We start from the raw sequence: 17,186 nt of genomic DNA, 5'->3' as shown, positions 1-17,186 counted from the left end.
CGAGGAGGAGAATGGACAAATTTGGCGGAAGAGAATGGGGATATGCAAGCAAATTGGAGGGAAAATCGACAGGATTTGGTTTTCCTGTCGCCGACTACGCGGGTCCACACGACGTTTCGCGCCAAAATCTTTCGTCCGGAGTCCCCGAGCGCGCCCCGGGGGACCGGGGTTGACGTGGGCTCGCCGGATGGATGAAGGGCCAAATCCAGACGAAAACAAGGAACCGGGGGCACGACTGGACCGAATTACGTCGTCCGGATGGAAAAAACGTCGTTCGGGGGCCTCGTCGGGAAGACGAGCGGAGATGCTCTAAGGTCTCACTTGTGATCTGAAAAAAAAAAACCGGGGCCAAGAGGAGGAAGGAGCAAGGAATAACGACTGGCGCACACAGCAAGTAATATCCCCCGCCTCGCGAATATTCCGCTCATGCCTTCCTCCTCTCCGCATATCCTCTTCCTCTTCCCTTTCCCCTCTATTTCACCACCCCCATTCGCTCCGCCGCAAGCACAATCCCTCGATCCGCATCGCCATTGGAGATCGAGCAAGCGAAGGGGATAATCCAATTGCCCCCGCGAGGCTCGCGGGATGAAGTTCGGCAAGAGCCTGAGCAGCCAGATCGTGGAGACGCTGCCGGAGTGGCGCGACAAGTTCCTCTCCTACAAGGACCTCAAGAAGCGCCTCAAGCTCATCGGCGCCGGCGCCGACGGCGAGGAGCGCCAGGCCAAGCGGGCCCGCGTCTCGGAGGATGGCGACGAGGCGGCGGCCGCCGCGGAGATGACCCCGGAGGAGGCGGAGTTCATGCGCCTCCTGGAGGCCGAGCTCGACAAGTTCAATTCCTTCTTCGTCGAGAAGGAGGAGGAGTACATCATCCGCCAGAAGGTTCGCTCGCTACCCATCCATTCGCTCCTCCGATTCGCCATTCGATTTTCCTCTGTAATATTTCGCCGAGTCCCGTCCCGTGATCTGATTGCGATTGCCGGTGTGTGTTGGTGGAGCAGGAGCTGCAGGACAGGGTGGCGAGGGCGGCCGGGATGGACTCCAGGGAGGAGCTGCTGCGCGTGCACAAGGAGATCGTCGACTTCCACGGCGAGATGGTGCTGCTCGAGAACTACAGCGCCCTCAACTACACCGGTGAGCACTTCCTTCCTTCCCCCTTCGAGGTCGATGCATGGCGTCGCCTGCACTTGTTGCTACGCGGTTTCAGAATTATTGGTACTTTTGAGGATGTGTTGGTGGTGCCTTAGTACCCCCTTTGGGAATTGCTTGGGCGTGTGGTGGGTGGGAATGGAGAAGGAAAATGGTTCAAATTCGGCAATCCAGTAATTTAGGGCATATGGTAAAGCGGGGCGCTGAGAGTGAGCTGCCGTGAACATGAGTCAAGGAATGGCTCCAAGTAGCTATGCCTCCCTTGTCAGTGAGTGGAGCATTTGTGTCGCTGTCAACGCGAATGGATCCTTGTTCCGCCGTCGAATTTTCACATGGCCCCGACTGTTGACAAATATATAAATGCTCGACGATAAATCGCGGTGGCATGATATATGAGCAGTTTGATTTCTCGCGAGAAATCGACGATCTCTCGGCTTCTCGCACACGTCCATATATTTTGTTCATTTTGAAGCACACTATGTTTCTTTTTCCCACTATCTGAAATCGCCCTGATAGGATTTACATCTGTCTGAAAATATTATCTGCCTTGCCATAGAAATCAATTGAATGTTCCTAGTAGAGGGTCTAGACAGTATAAACATGAAAAAGAATTACTCCACTAGAACATAAGTTGGCAGTAGGCTGATATGCATCTCTCGCTGTATTATGGCTTCTGAATCCACATAACACACTCAACATATTGCCATTCAAAATGGAGTGTTGCAATTCGCACTAAAATATTGTTTGCTTACTCACATGGCGTCATGATGATGTTGTATTACGCACTAGATTTATGCATTTCCTTGCCAGACTGTCTTGCAATCAGCTTATGTAGTGCGTGTGCAAACTAGTCCTTCAGCTTGAGTAACCTTATCTCCTCTTTGTCAATATTTATGCATCGAGTGTGAAAAAAACTGATCTGATCAGTCAGGTTGTTGATAGATCATATGATCTATTTTTCCCCATTTTTTTGGTGTTGCTCAAATTCTTCCACAATTCAAAGAAGTCCTATATAAGCTGCACCTACAGTGTGTGATCTATTTTGTAGTGCTACTTTGGTGCCTGTAATGAACTTGAGGTTAACGAGTAGTTTGTTTTGCTGTTATATGTGCCTCTGCATTTAGTGGACATGATGTGGCCAGCCCACTCAATCTGATATGAGCTTCTAGCTCCTGCAATGTGCCAATACAACAATGCAAGTTGATGGCATCGCAGACCTATGAGCCATACTTTTATGATCTGTCCATGCTCAAAAAGTAGCACCACTATTTCTGACTCATGTTCTTGTTTGACCTTTAGGAAATAAAATGGTTTTTGTAAGATGGAGATGTCACGGTTCATTTCTTTTTGGCTGTAGAGAACAATTTGCCCCTACAAGTTGACTAAACAAGAAGCACTTCTATTCTATTATCAAGCATCTGCTCGTGAACATTTGTTTCGTGAGACAGTCCACCGATTTTTTTCAATAAGTGACCTAAAACTTCTTATTAGATTGGGGTAATCGACTAATAGAGTCTGTTCACTTTTTTAAAGTTCAGTTCACTTTCTGATTGTGAGTGACACATACAGCTTTGCCATTTTGAAGGGTGTATGGAATTCTGAGAACATGCATGCCAGATGCATGTTTCTTGTATACTTCGCCCGAATGTTTCACATTTGTGGCCGTTGCCATTTTTTCTTGTGGTGCTAGACACCTAGTTCGCTTATTATGCTTCTATGAGCACGAAAATATTTCTACTTTTCTGTAACTGTTTGAAATTATCCAGTCACCAAATTGTGCCCGATGTAATTTTGGTCTAAATTCCTTCGAATTATCTATGATGCTTATGTTCCCTTTTGCCATTACAGGACTGGTCAAGATTCTCAAGAAGTATGACAAGAGAACTGGGGCCCTGATCCGTCTCCCCTTCATTCAGAATGTGCTGCTTCAGCCTTTCTTCACCACTGACCTCCTTTACCAGCTTGTGAAGGAGTGCGAGGCCATGCTCGACCAGCTCCTACCATCGAGCAAACCATCTGTATCAAATGTAGATGGAAAAGAAGATATCAACACTGAGGACAAGCATCTGAACCCCAGTTCCTCCTTGGGTACCAGCGGATGCATTCCAGAGCTTGATGAGATTGAGTTCATGGAGAGCATGTACATGAAGAGCACCGTTGCGGCGCTTAGGTCTCTGAAAGAGATTCGGAGCAAAAGCTCAACAGTCAGTGCGTTCTCGCTGCCACCTCTTCAGGGCAACAATGCAGCAGAAGAGCAGGAAAGGTGGAAGAAGATATCTGTGATCGAGCAGGCTGCCAAATGACATGACTGCCACCTGGTATATGACACCTCTTACTCATTCCGACCATAATCTTGACGATCGCTGCTGAAGAAAGAACTGGGATCTGATTCCCTGTTTCATATTCTGTAATTTGTAAAATTCGAGGATTCCTAACGGCTGTAAAATGGTGGAAATGTACAATACAAATTGTTAAATCATATAACGCCATCATAGCTATCAGAGTCGATATACATGGTTTTAATCACTACTGTGAATTCTATCATGTACTTTTGCTGTTATTTGGTCTGTCACACAAGTCTTTGGTACAGAACTGGTTTACTGATTGCGCATATAGTTGATTGTATAGTACTCCGTAGTATATTTTGTCTTTCATGGTACAGAGCTCGTTCCAGACTTTGTACAAGAAATATTTTGTCTTTCATGGAATGGTGTTGCTCTTGGGTGGGTGTATATTGTATAGTAGTATATTGCTGGGAGTGGAGTTTTGGCTCCCAGGTCCAGATGGACCTCTTATCTGGACCATTGATTCCTGCTCCGAGATTGACAATTCAGACATCATTGATTGAGCTACGCGCGTCAGTAATTGGAGAATACAACGTCTTTGTCGCATACGATCGCGCGCAGGGCCCACAGAAGTAACGTGTGCGCGACGGAGAGAATCTGTGGTTTGGAGACGGTGGCTTAACCGTGATGATATGGACCTATGGAACATGTTGTTGGCGACTACCTAGACCATGGTCCAAGGTTTCGTGTTTGGTATGACCAGCGATGCGTAGCTTCCGGATCTGACCAAGAAATATTTATTTTGCCCGAGGCTGCAACATGGATTTGGAGGAACATGGACTCCTGATTCCTGAAGAAGCTTTGCACTCCGGCGATTGGGAAGCAGACGGCTGGAGCTGCAGCGGCGGCGGGGACAGGGAGCAGAGCACAAGTTCGCCGGCAACCTCAGGCAAAAAGTAGACTTTACCCTGGATACAGTGAGCAGGTTCGTGTGTGCATACTTGTTATTGGTCAGGGACTCAGGGCGCTATGAGCGGTAATCTTCTCAAACCTTTGACAGGCCGGTAGTGTCTCCTACATTTTCAGAGACTGTCGCAAGTGGTACAGTCGGAAGGGAAGAAGGTGAGTGCAGCCATGTTGGGTCGGTGGAGCCAAAGCAATCTGTGTTGGGCATCATACAAGCTGTGTCCGGAAGCTGATGGGTAAACTGACTTTACAGTCAATTGGAAAAGCGAATCCACAATCTCTGAACTATGCCAAATGAGCTGATTACTCCATAAATCCATAATGCAGCCAGTAACGTTGGCTCTGAATTCGTATTGAATCGTCTTGCTATGGTTAAGCCAGAAGACAAAGAAAGATTATTAAGTTAGGGCATGGTGTGTTGGTGTGGAAGATAACGATTCTTGTTGTAGTTTCGTCGAGACGGATACAGGAAGTCACTCACATGTTCAGTCGAAGAAAATGTGCGTTATGATGGCCTTATTTGGTACAGATAACTAGTATGTGTACTTTCATCCGATAACATAGAGAAAATTAATTATAGTTTGAAAATTTGGGTGCTTGCAATGTCCTTGTGGGTTCAATTAAGCTAGTCAAACCAAACGCAGAATTTTGACAATTTAGGTTGGGATTTTGTGTAGTGCAGTGACGTTTGCCATGTATAGATTATGGTAGCTAGGCTGTCGAGTTTATTGGGGACTGCCAAGTTTGATGCGTAGGTGTTCATACACCCATATTGTTGTGGTTCGGCAACACAGGGAGTATATTATATAGCTTCTGATTTTCTGATATGTTCTTGTCGTTCTTGCAGGATCCGTGTCGGTTGGGTCACCAGACAGGACACCGATTCATCCACGAAGAATTCCCTTGAAAACTTGACCCATTGTTATGGAGAAAAGCTTGGGGATGAGGTCATCAATCCTTTCCTACTGTCTGAATGCTTGGTCCGTGTCAATCGGTTGTACTGAATTCATGGGAGCATTGCTTCCGAATTAGGTATGGAAAGAGCCATCTAAATGCAGAGAAGATGAAATGCATGCAGGAAATTGTGTGCGAATGTCCAACTAGTGTTTGTTATGTGGCGTGAACCTCCTGGTCCATCTATGGCTTGCCTGCATTCTAGTGACATTAAAGTTGTTTCTGCTGCTCTTTTTTGTTCAGAGAAAACTGTCGATGGAGAACACTAAATTGTGTCGATGCGAGTACCCAGTTGCTTCGGACTACGGATATGAATTGTACATAACTGAGCACGGTGTCAAACATAACACATGATGACTGAAAACTGTAGGGAAAAGGTCTGACATCAGAGAAGTACATAGATGTATGTGTACACCGTGGGCCTAGTCCGTCAGCTAAGGGACAATGACATAAATATTGGAGAAGTATAGATCATAATTGCAGCTTTCTTTGGGATTTAAGGGAAAGTTCCGCTCACTAAAAGATTGCTTCGGAACTTTTGTGGACAACTAAGTAAGGAGCAGGCCGGCGATGATGTCAGGAAAACCATCGAGGTATTTGATGACCTGGGAGCTAAGGACCCAGAATTCATGTTTAGCGTCCAAACGGACGATGAGGGGAGAATCAAAAAACTGTTCTGGACCATAGGGGCAAGCGGAATGCAGTACACAATTTTTTGTGGGGATGCTATAACCTTCCACATGACATACCAGACCAACATCTGTGACATGCCATTTTAGTTTGTTTGTGGTTGTAAATAACCACTTCTGGAGCATCCAAGTGTCATGGTGGAGTTCCACCTGTACAATACTTGTAAGTTGATCTCAGAAAAAATAGAATTTATTGAGAGAAAAGTAATGTCTGATGAACATCAATGACACATGTGTATATGCAGATCAATGCTGAGCCATGGAAGTTGCAATTAGGAAGGTTATGTCGAACACGACAGATCCGACTACGAACAGCGGATGAAGTTTTGAAGGGCGAAGGGCCGTGTGTGATCATTACTAAGGCAAGGGGAGTTTCAATCAGAAACCCTAGCCTGCCATGGCCTAGCCTTGAACAAGGTTGGGCCGCATTATCTGTTGATGGATCGTTTGATGATGAAGGAAAAGCTGGAGTAGGAATGACCCTAAGAAATTCGAGCGGTGAGGTTATTTTTTCTTCATGCTGATGTCTATCTCTTTGCAACGAAGTGCTAGAGGCCGAACCATGCGCTATAATACTCTTGATATGGAGGGGGTGTTCATCCCCACTGACGGATTGTGCCTCAATCTTGACACTTTAAATGATCCAGGTTGAAATAGGTCAAGCTACGGCCGCTATGGCCATTTATTTTGATGAGGTGAAGCGTCTTTTGAGTCTTTGAGAATTTATCCTTATGTAATTAGATCGTGAACAAAATATGGTTGCACATTTTCTGCTAATTTTGGTAGATTGGAAGGTAGTACTATTTCTGCTTACGGCAAGTTCCTGAATGTGATTCGCAGCTTGTAATGAATGTTATATAGAATAATAAAATCTCAGTGGCGTCCGCAAAAGAAGTGAAACCTACTCATCGTTCTCAGACCTTTTCTATTTTTCCGAAAATTAGCTTATTTTTAGTTGTGCTTTGTTAGGTATTATAAGGGAGTTGTTATTGACAGAGAGATTAATGGCCTGGGCATGGTGCCGATGGGGGCATGCCGATGGGGGCAAGTCCATGTTGGTAAAATGACGGTATAGGAAAATTCCTTCCGTCATGTACTATTGGGACAGAAAGGTCTTGTATGCATTGAATGATCAGAGCACATGGGTCTGTGCACTGTTCAAATAAGAATGAGCTGTGTTACGGTGATTGGGTAGTACTTTTGAGTACTAACGAGTACTACTGCTCTAATTTTTTCTGTCCGTCCGATCTGTTCAGTTAAGTAGGGATTTTAAATTAATACAATCAGGGGTATTTTGGCAACTTCCTTAGCCTACCCAATCCGCACGACCTGGTCCACGATCTCAGTCCCTGCCGCAATCCTCCCCCTGCCACGTCGTGGCTCCCGCTAGCCGGACGCGCCACCGCCGCTCGTCGGACGCGAAGCTGAATCGCATCCGCACTCCATTCCTGCACCGCGCCTGCCTAGCCCGCTTCATCAAGGAGCTCGGTCGCCTCGCCTGCTCGCCGACGAGCTCACCCGCGTCCCCCGGGAGGTCGCTCGCCTCGCCCAAGATCTAACACACCTGCACCGCTCAGCTCTCCCACTCCGAACCCCCGCGGCAGCGTTGTCCCTGCACGCCACCGCTACCTCCACGCCGTTGATCTCCACCTGGCAGTGCAGTCTGAAAAGTTGAGTTACTGCCGATTAAGCAGAGCATGTTCACCAAGTTCTGAACAAAATCATTATTTCTAATTCTATCCTTGGCCATATCACTAATGATATTTGGCATTCTGATTATAATTCTATCCTTGGCCATATCACTAATGATATTTGGCATTCTGATTATAATTCTATCCTTGGCCATATGACTAATGATATGTGGTATTCTGATTACTAGTGTGAAATTAGTTCCTTTAGAAATCAAAGAAGTGCATTCATGTGATTTTGGTATATCACATCTCAAACATATTGTTTCAGCCTTGATAATTAGACACTTCCATGTTCATCTTATTTACCAGCATTACAAACAACCTGACCCCTATGTTTAGTTAGCTTGCCTATTTCTCTGGTTAAGGTTTGTATATAATGAACAATATGGTGCCACTGTTCTATTCAAATAGCATTATGCCTAGAAAGTTGGCGTCCAACTGTTCCTTATAGCTTGGGTTTGGACTTTATAAAGCTGCTACTTTCGTGTTTGTCTCACATTTATTTTACCAGTTTAATTGTAGCATGGAAATTCACAAGAACTATCCGTCACACCAATATTATCATTTCATGATTACCGGATTTTCTTTGGTTTATATATATGTGTGCTGGTCTTATGCTTGCTCACCCAGAGAAGTTTGTGTGCTCTTCAATTGCAACAACCGTAACAGAACTGCAAATCTGATGTAGTAGTTGCATTAGTTTACTGACAGAGCTTGCATCTTCCAAGAGGATTTCCAAAATTCTTCCGGAAACGTTGGTGCTATTAATGCAAAGCTTGTTAACCATAGTTTGAATTTCAGGTGTTGTTTTCTATCAGAGAAGCTGATGTGAACAAGTTAAAGTGTCTGGCGGAGGTGTTCGGTTCAGAGTGGGAATGCAGCATATAATCTCTCGGGTTAGACCCATTTATGCCTAACTGGAACTTAACGAATTCTCCTTAATTTCTATTACTAGTCATGAAAGGTCACATGTTCTATTGTCTAGGTGTTGGAGAAGATAAACAACCCACATTACATGTACCACATTACCATCCTGCAAGCCGCCTCATTGCTAGCCTTGTCGTGGTTGCAGACGTAAAATGCCAGAAGCTTCTCCATGTCGTGGTTAATTCTTCAAAGAACATGTGACTGGCAAATACCATACCGGCAAAAACTCATCTCTCGAAGGCTTCTTCGCTGAGACGCTGACAAGTATCTTTAAACTTCCAGGGTGCCCAACATCGAGTTCAATGTTGCCAAGGTTCTGCAGTCGTGTACATCAGTCCTTTGCTGTGAAGACTTTGAAGCCATGCCTCATCAAGCTCAGTGAGGACACAGACGTGGATGTGAGATACTACGCGAACCAGGCCCTCGAGGCGTGTGATCAGATCATGGTCTCAAGCTAATTGATGGCTGGGGAAACTGAAGATATGTGAGGTGATTATGCTAGTTTCACTCCGGACTTGGATGCCCGTCCTAATCCTGGGCGTCGCTCGTTGCCACCATGAGAAGCGAGAAGCTGTGATTAGTGGCATGGGATGTTCTCAGGGATATAACTTATTTTTGACTACATACTGTATTAAATTAGTTTAGAAACATACGAAGAATATGTAACATAAGTAGTTATGTTGAGACTTTCTGGTCATTTCTTAGGTTCAGTGACAAAATGAATCGAATCGCTAACTTGATCATTCATACATAATGAATGAAGTTCACGTTCTGTGAAAAAGCAGAGGAAAGATGGCTAACAATTTTAAAACCCCTTTCATTGATGTACACAAGTGAGAGGATTAATACTACTCCTACCTCCGTTCCAAAATTTAAGCCTTTTTAGAAAGCTATAGTAGGGTTCTAAAAAGGCTTATTTTTAATGGAGGTAATATTTCTCAAGGAAACATCAGTGTGGTAATCACAGATATATATATTCTTCATTCTTTTCCCAGTGTACCACTAGCTCACATTTTTTACCGCATACACAATGAAGTTCACATTTCCTCTCATAAATGTGAAGAAAGGAAGATGGCTCCGCATCTGAAAGCCCGTCTCCTTAGTGTACAGAACAAGGGGAATAACTCTACAATAAACACCAGTGTGGGATCCATTGTTGCCCTGTTGCATTATCCAGGACGGTGACTTGTTTACTGTCCATCCAGGATGGTGAAACTGAGTCACTCTGTGATCAGATCATGGACTCATATTTTGGCTTTGATGGATGCAAATGACAATAGTCTCCTTCTGTTCATCCTTGTTGTCAAGCATTATGAGCTTTGGTGGTGACCCATAAGCATACCTGGTTTCTACATAAGGGAATTCATCTTTATCCTCTTCGAGAAAATCAACGGCTTCTGGATAAAACACTTGCTTTCTCATGCATACCTCAACAATGGCGCCGGAGTATACGAGCTGCAATACCAAAGCACCATAAGATACCATATGAATTATGAAGTACAAGCACTGTTGTGGGTATACTTCATAGGTGTACCATCGACAGTGCCTAGATCCGGCAAGCCCGGGTGGCCCACAGACGGTGATGAGGCATGTGGCCCATCGGGCGGCCCAGTTGCTGTTGATCATGAAGGAAGAAGTCCAGCCCAGGATCAGCAGGCCGGATCCGTACCGACGTAGGAGTAACCCGGATCCATGGAGGCCCATGAGGAACCCGGATCCAGGACGACGTGTATGGAAGGCGGATCCGTGACGTGCACGGCAAGATATTGTACCGTAGTTAGTCTATCTGTAATCCGGCTAGGACTCTCCGTGTAAACCCTAGATCCGTGCGCCTTTATAAGCCGGATCCGGGAGCCCTAGCGGCACAACCACAACTCATTGTAACAACGCGAAAGCGCCCGGATAATTCCGGACAAGCAGCGGTAGGCCTCGTCATCGTGCGGGTGTTCCGAAGCTGGGTAAATCGCGTACCACCGTCCCGTGTGCACTCCGCCCTATGGCCCCTACTTCTTCTCCCCTCGTGAGGATCCCTCCTCCGAGGTACCGTCGATTAGGCAAGGGCGGTTGGCGCCCACCGTGGGGCCTGCGGCGTCTGGAGGCCGGAACCGGGAGGGTTCCGCCATGGGAAGCTACGACGACACCATCGCTGTGGGGCGTGTCCTTTACGCCGGAAATCTGCCGATCGTCCCTCCGGATGAGTGTTGGATTCCGGCTAAAACCGACCCCATCAAGCTCTCCATCGTCCCAGCTTGGCGGCATACACATCTTCATCGGGGAAACCGTCGATTCCGACGGAAACCCACCGGTAAGTAGCGCCGACGCGACCGCCGGCTGAGCAGGACGCGGTCGCGAAGATCCGATCCGAGACGCTGGAACTTCCTAGCGAAGATTCCGCCTTAGATCTGGAAAAATCAAAACCCACCCAATCCGCCCACGAGCAGGAAGTAACGAGTGGAAGACCAATGCGGATCCGCCCGGGTCTCCCGAGTGTTAGAGAAGCAAAGGTGTCACTTCGTACACTTCTTGGCCCATACCGCCGGAACCGTCCCTCATGAAGTCGGAGCTGGTCCCGTGCGAGGTTGAGGCCCCGGAAAACAACGCTGCTCCGGATCAGCAGGAGGCTGTCGGAGAAAGCGAGACTCCGGCTGAAGAATCGATCTTGGGAAATCTAAGCCCAATTTCCGGAGACTCCCCGTCCACGGAATCTGATGACTTCGTCCGCAAGCTAGGGGAGTATGGTTTCAGCGACCAGCCTGAAGTCGACTCCGCCCAGCCAAAGCAGGTACTTGCAACAGTAGCAGCGCTCGGAGAAGACGGATCAGAAGCGGCAGACACTCAATCCGACCCCCAGCCATCTCACCATGGATCTCCGATGTCGCGGGAACGGCCCCGTAGGGATCCTTCCTCGGAGAGCCTCCTGTCGCCTGAAGAGATAGTTGCACAAGCACGCATGGATTTGGTCGCAAAGTCGGACGTCCTCAACAAACCAATAACTCCCGGCGATGCCGCGGATCCGGAGGCCCTAGAGGCCACCGTAAAGGAGATGCTGGCCACAGCCAAAAAGTTTGCCAACACCGCAGCCTGCTATATTGGATGAGAGGGAAGAAGCTGCGACCGATCATGGATCGCTTTGAGAGACGAGGATCGCGAAGTCACCGCAACGCTCGAGCAAGTCAAGAGTATGAGAGCGGAGTGGGAGGTGAAAATGACCTACGCACGAGGCGGAGGCTGATAGAATCGTCAGAGAAGCAATCCCTCCCCGCAGGATCAACTTCGCAACCCCCGCCGAACAGCAGCCGCTCGCCACCCCAAAGGATAATTTGGCAAGAGCTGCAGAAATTCTGAAGAAAAGTGACGAGGAGGTTGACATCAACTACCTGCGCACGCTCGTCGCTTCAGCGGTTAAACAGCAGAGCAAGGCAGATACTTCGCGCAAGTTGGAATCCAACCCGGAGCATTGCGTCTCCACTGCGCAGAAGGACGCCCGCAACGATCGCCATCGAGATGACGAGTCGCGAACCGGATCCTCGGAACGCAGAAGGAGAGCCAGGGAACACCCAAATCCAATCCCCATACCATCAAAGACGCCACCGTCAGATCCAAGAAAGGGAAAGGACGCAATGTACTCTGGACGAGACAAGTACCGCAACGCCTCTCCTCCGCCTAATGGTTACCCGCGTCCCCCCGTCGCCACGGTCCAGCCGGAAACACCAGGCCTCAAGGGCATGGTGGAATTATTATCCGCGACATCGTGATGCCTTCCGGAAACCGGAACAGGGAGCGCACGCCGGAGCCTCGCCGGAATCAGAACAATGATCGTGAGCCCGAGCCTAGGAGGAGCCGGAATGAGGAGCGTGACCCGGAGCCCCGCCGGAGCCGGAACGACCAGGCAAGCCAGCGTCATGGCGAGGGCAGCCACAGGAGCCGGAGCCAGCACCGGGAGGGCCGGGGAGAATCGCGAGCGGAAGCGAGAAGGTCGGATCGGCCCCCTCGCAGGTCTCCCTCACCACCACCTAGCGGTGGCGGCGGAGGTGGAGGCGGAGGCGGTGGCCGGAGATCTCGCTCTCGCTCAAAGTCCCCCGACACGGCTCGGCGCGACGCGCGGGAACGCCTCAACGAATACAGAACCGACTACATCGGACCAAAGTGCTTTGGCAGGATGATTCGAGAGGAACCAAAGCCAAGGAGCTCCCTCAAGTTACCCGGAAACTTGAAGCATTATGATGGCACCGAAAGGCCGGATACTTGGATTGAGGATTACTACAATGCAGTAACCTTCGCCGGAGGAACCCCTAACATCGCTCGCCGCATGCTCCGAGCTTGTACCTTGTAGGACCAGCCCGGATCTGGCTCAGCGACCTCGAGAAAAACTCCATCTTTTGTTGGTTCGACCTGAAGACCGCTTTTGAGAAACACTTCAGGGGCACCTACAAAAGACCTGCCACAGCAAGCGACTTACAAGCTTGTATCCAGAAGAAGGGAGAAACCTCAAGAAACTTCCTCACACGATGGTTGGCATGCAGGAACGAGTGCGAAAACGTCGATCACACCACTGCCATGTACGCCTTTATTGGTGGACTGCAGAGAGGAGGATTGATGAGGCATAAGCTTACATGTTTGGCTAACGCCAACAAACTGACTTTGGATGAGATGATCTCCATTGCCAGTGATCACACTGCCGCCGATGACGACGCAGGCGGTGATATCGCAGCTACAGCAATCCCCCTGCACCGAGCAAAAGAAGAACCGTGATAACGGTAACAACGACGGCCACAAGCGCAAAAACCACGATGACAAGAAGAGTGGCGGATCCGAGATGGTCGCCATGGCGTTCCAACGCGGAGGTTCGAGGAGGCGGAAGAGGACGCGGCCGTGGAGGCGGAGCCGGCGGGGGTCGGCATGGCAGCACGAGGTCACGCTGCGGCGGATCCCGCACCCCGCAAACCTACGAGGAGTACGAGAGACATGCCCTGCCTGGCCCACTTGGATCCGGCTACAGGGAAGTCCACTCACACCAACCGCAAGCGCAAGTGGGTCAACGACCTCAAGAACGACCCGGAGGCAGGATACAAGCGAGCCGGAAGCACCGCCCACGCGGCAAAGGAGGCAAGGGCAAGAACAAGGACAAGGAGGAAGACAGGTTCCGAGGCGATGGACGAGGATGATAACTCGCCGGATCCCAAAGCCGGATCCGCGAGGAAAATCCAACCCCTTCGAGAAAAAGAGCGTGGGGGCTTACCACACCTTCCTCGGAACCCCAACGAGTCCGCGCTACAAAATCAGCTACCCGGATCCTGAACGCCACGGTTCCGGGTCCGTGCCGCAGATATGTCGAGTGGTCGGAAGTTCCGTGCACATTTGACGGGGAGGATCATCCCGCCATTGTGCCAAAAGAATACTACGCCTTGGTTGTGAGTCCTCGCATAGACGGGTATGACTTCTCCAAGTGCCTCATGGATGGCGGAGCCAGCTTGAACATCATGTACACGGAGACTCGGAGCGGATGAACCTCACCAAGGAACAACTCAAACACAGCACCACCGAGTTTCACGGCGTGGTTCCGGATAGAAGGCGAACTCCCTCGGCAGCATCACACTTCCCGTGGCTTTCGGCGACGTTCATAATTTCCGCGAAGAAAAGATCACGTTTGAAGTTGTGCCCTTCAAGAGCTCCTACCACGTCATCTTCGGCAGGCCCACCTACCACAAGTTCCACGCAAGGGCGTGCTATATCTACAACAAGCTCAAGATGCCGGGTCCCAATGGTATGATCACCATAACCGTAGACTACAAGAAGGCTCATGAGTGCGAGTTGGGCGAAGCCGCCTTCGCAGAGTCTGTCATATCCGGAGAAGAGCTGAAAGGCTACGGGGCCGCGGTGGATCCGGCGAGATGCAAACCACCAAGAAGCGAGATCTCCGAACGAGAAAAACTCCCTTCGGGGCCGCGATCGAGACCAAGAAAGTCGGCTTCAAGGAAGATGACCCTAGCAAGCAAGTCTCGATCGGAGCCAACATGGACCCCAAATAGGAAAGCGCGCTCGTCGAGTTCCTCCGCGCTAACATGGATATCTTCGCATGGCAACCTTCGACATGTCCGGAGTACCTAGGGAACTCGCCGAGCACTACCTCAACATAAATCCGGGGGCTAAACCGGTGAAGCAAGCTATGCGACGCTTTGGAGATAAGAAGCGCCGCGCCATAGGAATGGAACTAGCAAAGTTACTAGAAGCGAGGTTTTGTAATAGAAGTTATCCACACCGATTGGGTCGCGAATCCCGTCCTTGTACCCAAAAAGAACACTCGAAATACTAAGAATGTGCATCGATTACTCGGCTTGAACAAGCATTGCCCGAAGGATCCGTTTCCCCTGCCGCGCATTGACCAAGTCATTGATTCGACGGCGGGGCGGAACTCTGTGTTTTCTTGATGCGTATTCCGGGTATCATCGGATCCGGATGAAGGAATCCGACCAAAAGGCGACTTCATTCATTACCCCGTTTGGCACTTACTGCTATGTTACTATGCCTTTTGGTTTGAAAAACGCAGGTGCCACCTACCAACGTACGATGCAGCGATGCTTGAAGGACCAAATCGGCCGGAACGTGCACGCCTACGTCGACGATATCGCGGTCATGACCCGGAAAGGATCCGACTTGATCAGCGACCTCACAGAAACCTTTGAGAATCTCCGTCGGTACAAGATGATGTTGAATCCGCTGAAGTGCGTCTTTGGCGTGCCAGCCGGAAAACTCCTTGGCTTCATAGTCTCTCACGGAGGCATTGAGGTTAACCCGGAAAAAATCAAGGCAATCCCGTGTATCAAACGGCCAACTTGTCTCAAAGATGTGCAACGACTAGCTCGGTTGTGTCGCAGCAATCGGTAGGTTTGTTAGCCGTCTTGGCGAGAAGGCGCTACCTCTAGCACAAGTTCTTTGAAGAAAACGAGACAAATTTGTGCGGGACGATGCAGCTGACGCAGCTCTTCGAGGGTTGAAGGAAATACTTACCTCCCCACCTATCCCGGCAGCTCTGCGAGTCGAGCCAATGCTCCTTTATCTGGCGGCTACCAACAAAGTCATCAGCCTCGTCATCGTGGTGGAGCGAAAGGAGGAAGGTCATGAATATGACGTCCAAAGACCTGTCTACTACATAAGCGAGGTGCGACGGAGTCAAAGCAAAGATACCCTCACTTTCGGAAGCTAGCTTATGGAGTTTTCCTAGGCAGCCGGAAGCCGAGACACTATTTCCGGGAGCACCCGTAATGAGTTGTGAGCAAAGCTCCGCTGTCAACAATTCTCAACAACGCTGACGCAACAGGACGAACAGCTAAATGGGGCATTGAATTATCCGCCTTCGACATCGCCTACAAGCCAAGGACTGCGGTCAAATCCCAAGTTTTGGCAGATTTCGTTGCAGATTGGACAGAAGCTCCGGATGAAAGTCTGGAGCCGGAACCAGAAACATGGGTCATGCACTTTGACGGATCCAAGCAGCATCAAGGCTCAGGAGCCGGAGTCACCCTGAAGTCCCCTACCGGAGAAGAACTGCAGTATGTTCTGCAGATTCACTTCGAAGCTACAAATAACATGGCGGAATACGAGGCTCTACTTCACGGACTGCGCATCGCTAAGGAAATAGGGATCAAGCACATAATTTGTTGCGGAGATTCCGACCTGGTGGCACAGCAAGTAGCCGGAACCTGGAACGCCAGAAATTCCGTCATGGCGGCCTACAGAGACGAAGTTGACGAGATCGCCAAGAGCTTCCTCGGATACGAAGTCAAGTACGTCAGAAGAGACGACAATACAGCGGCAGACATGCTATCCAAGCTCGGATCCGGCAGAAAGCCAATTCCGCCTGGAATTTACCTAGAGCATCTCCGGATACCCTCGGTGAAGGGCGCTAACCCGGAAAATCCAGAAGTGGCAGTGTCTCCGGCTAAAGAGGTATTGGCTACCATTCCGGCTTGGACACAACCTTTCCTGGACTACCTCATCGATCAGAAGTTGCCGGAGGACGAGGTCCTCGCGCGCCAGATCATCAGACGAGCACGATCCTACACAATCGTCGATGGACAGCTCTACAAACGAAGCGCAACAGGGGTGTTTCTCAAATGCGTCTCCAATCAAGATGGCATTGAAATCCTCAGAGAGATCCACGCAGGGGACTGCGGGCATCATGCCGCTCCCAGGTCACTCGTTGCAAAAGCTTTTCGGCTAGGCTTTTATTGGCTCACAGCTAAAGAAGATGCTGACAAAATAGTCAAGACCTGCCGAGGTTGTCAGTACTACGCTACTCAACCAAACGCTCCAGCCCAAGAGCTGAAGACCATACCTATCACCTGGCCATTTGCGGTCTGGGGCTCGATATGGTTGGTAAGTTAAAAAGATCATCTCCTGGTGGTTGTGAATACCTCCTGGTCGCTGTTGACAAGTTCAGCAAGTGGATCGAGGCCAAGCCGAGTGAGAAAAGCCGACGGTGCTACGGCACTAAAATTTGTCATCAGCCTCGTAATGAGATTCGGCAT

The 17,186-nt window shown here is 49.3% G+C and overlaps 1 protein-coding gene and 1 long non-coding RNA gene across 2 annotated transcripts; both read left to right on the top strand.

The window, feature by feature from the left end:
• The first annotated feature begins 388 nt into the window (after positions 1-388).
• LOC124683886 (SPX domain-containing protein 1-like) lies at positions 389-3,690 on the top strand. Its single transcript, XM_047218315.1, has 3 exons — positions 389-879; positions 999-1,131; positions 2,995-3,690. Exons 1-3 carry the CDS (start codon positions 586-588, stop codon positions 3,447-3,449), a joined length of 882 nt encoding a protein of 293 aa, XP_047074271.1. The 5' UTR covers positions 389-585; the 3' UTR covers positions 3,450-3,690.
• Positions 3,691-7,506: 3,816 nt separating this feature from the next.
• LOC124683885 lies at positions 7,507-9,467 on the top strand. The gene is made up of 3 exons (XR_006996847.1): positions 7,507-7,710; positions 8,533-8,627; positions 8,717-9,467. It is a non-coding gene; the product is annotated as an uncharacterized LOC124683885 (long non-coding RNA).
• The last annotated feature ends 7,719 nt before the right edge of the window (positions 9,468-17,186 follow it).

This window comes from Lolium rigidum, chromosome 1 (genome assembly GCF_022539505.1).
Source record: "Lolium rigidum isolate FL_2022 chromosome 1, APGP_CSIRO_Lrig_0.1, whole genome shotgun sequence".
In the NCBI taxonomy this organism is placed as follows: Eukaryota; Viridiplantae; Streptophyta; class Magnoliopsida; order Poales; family Poaceae; genus Lolium; species Lolium rigidum.
Note: the sequence above shows the minus strand (reverse complement) of the source record. Positions and strands in the feature narration are given on the sequence as shown.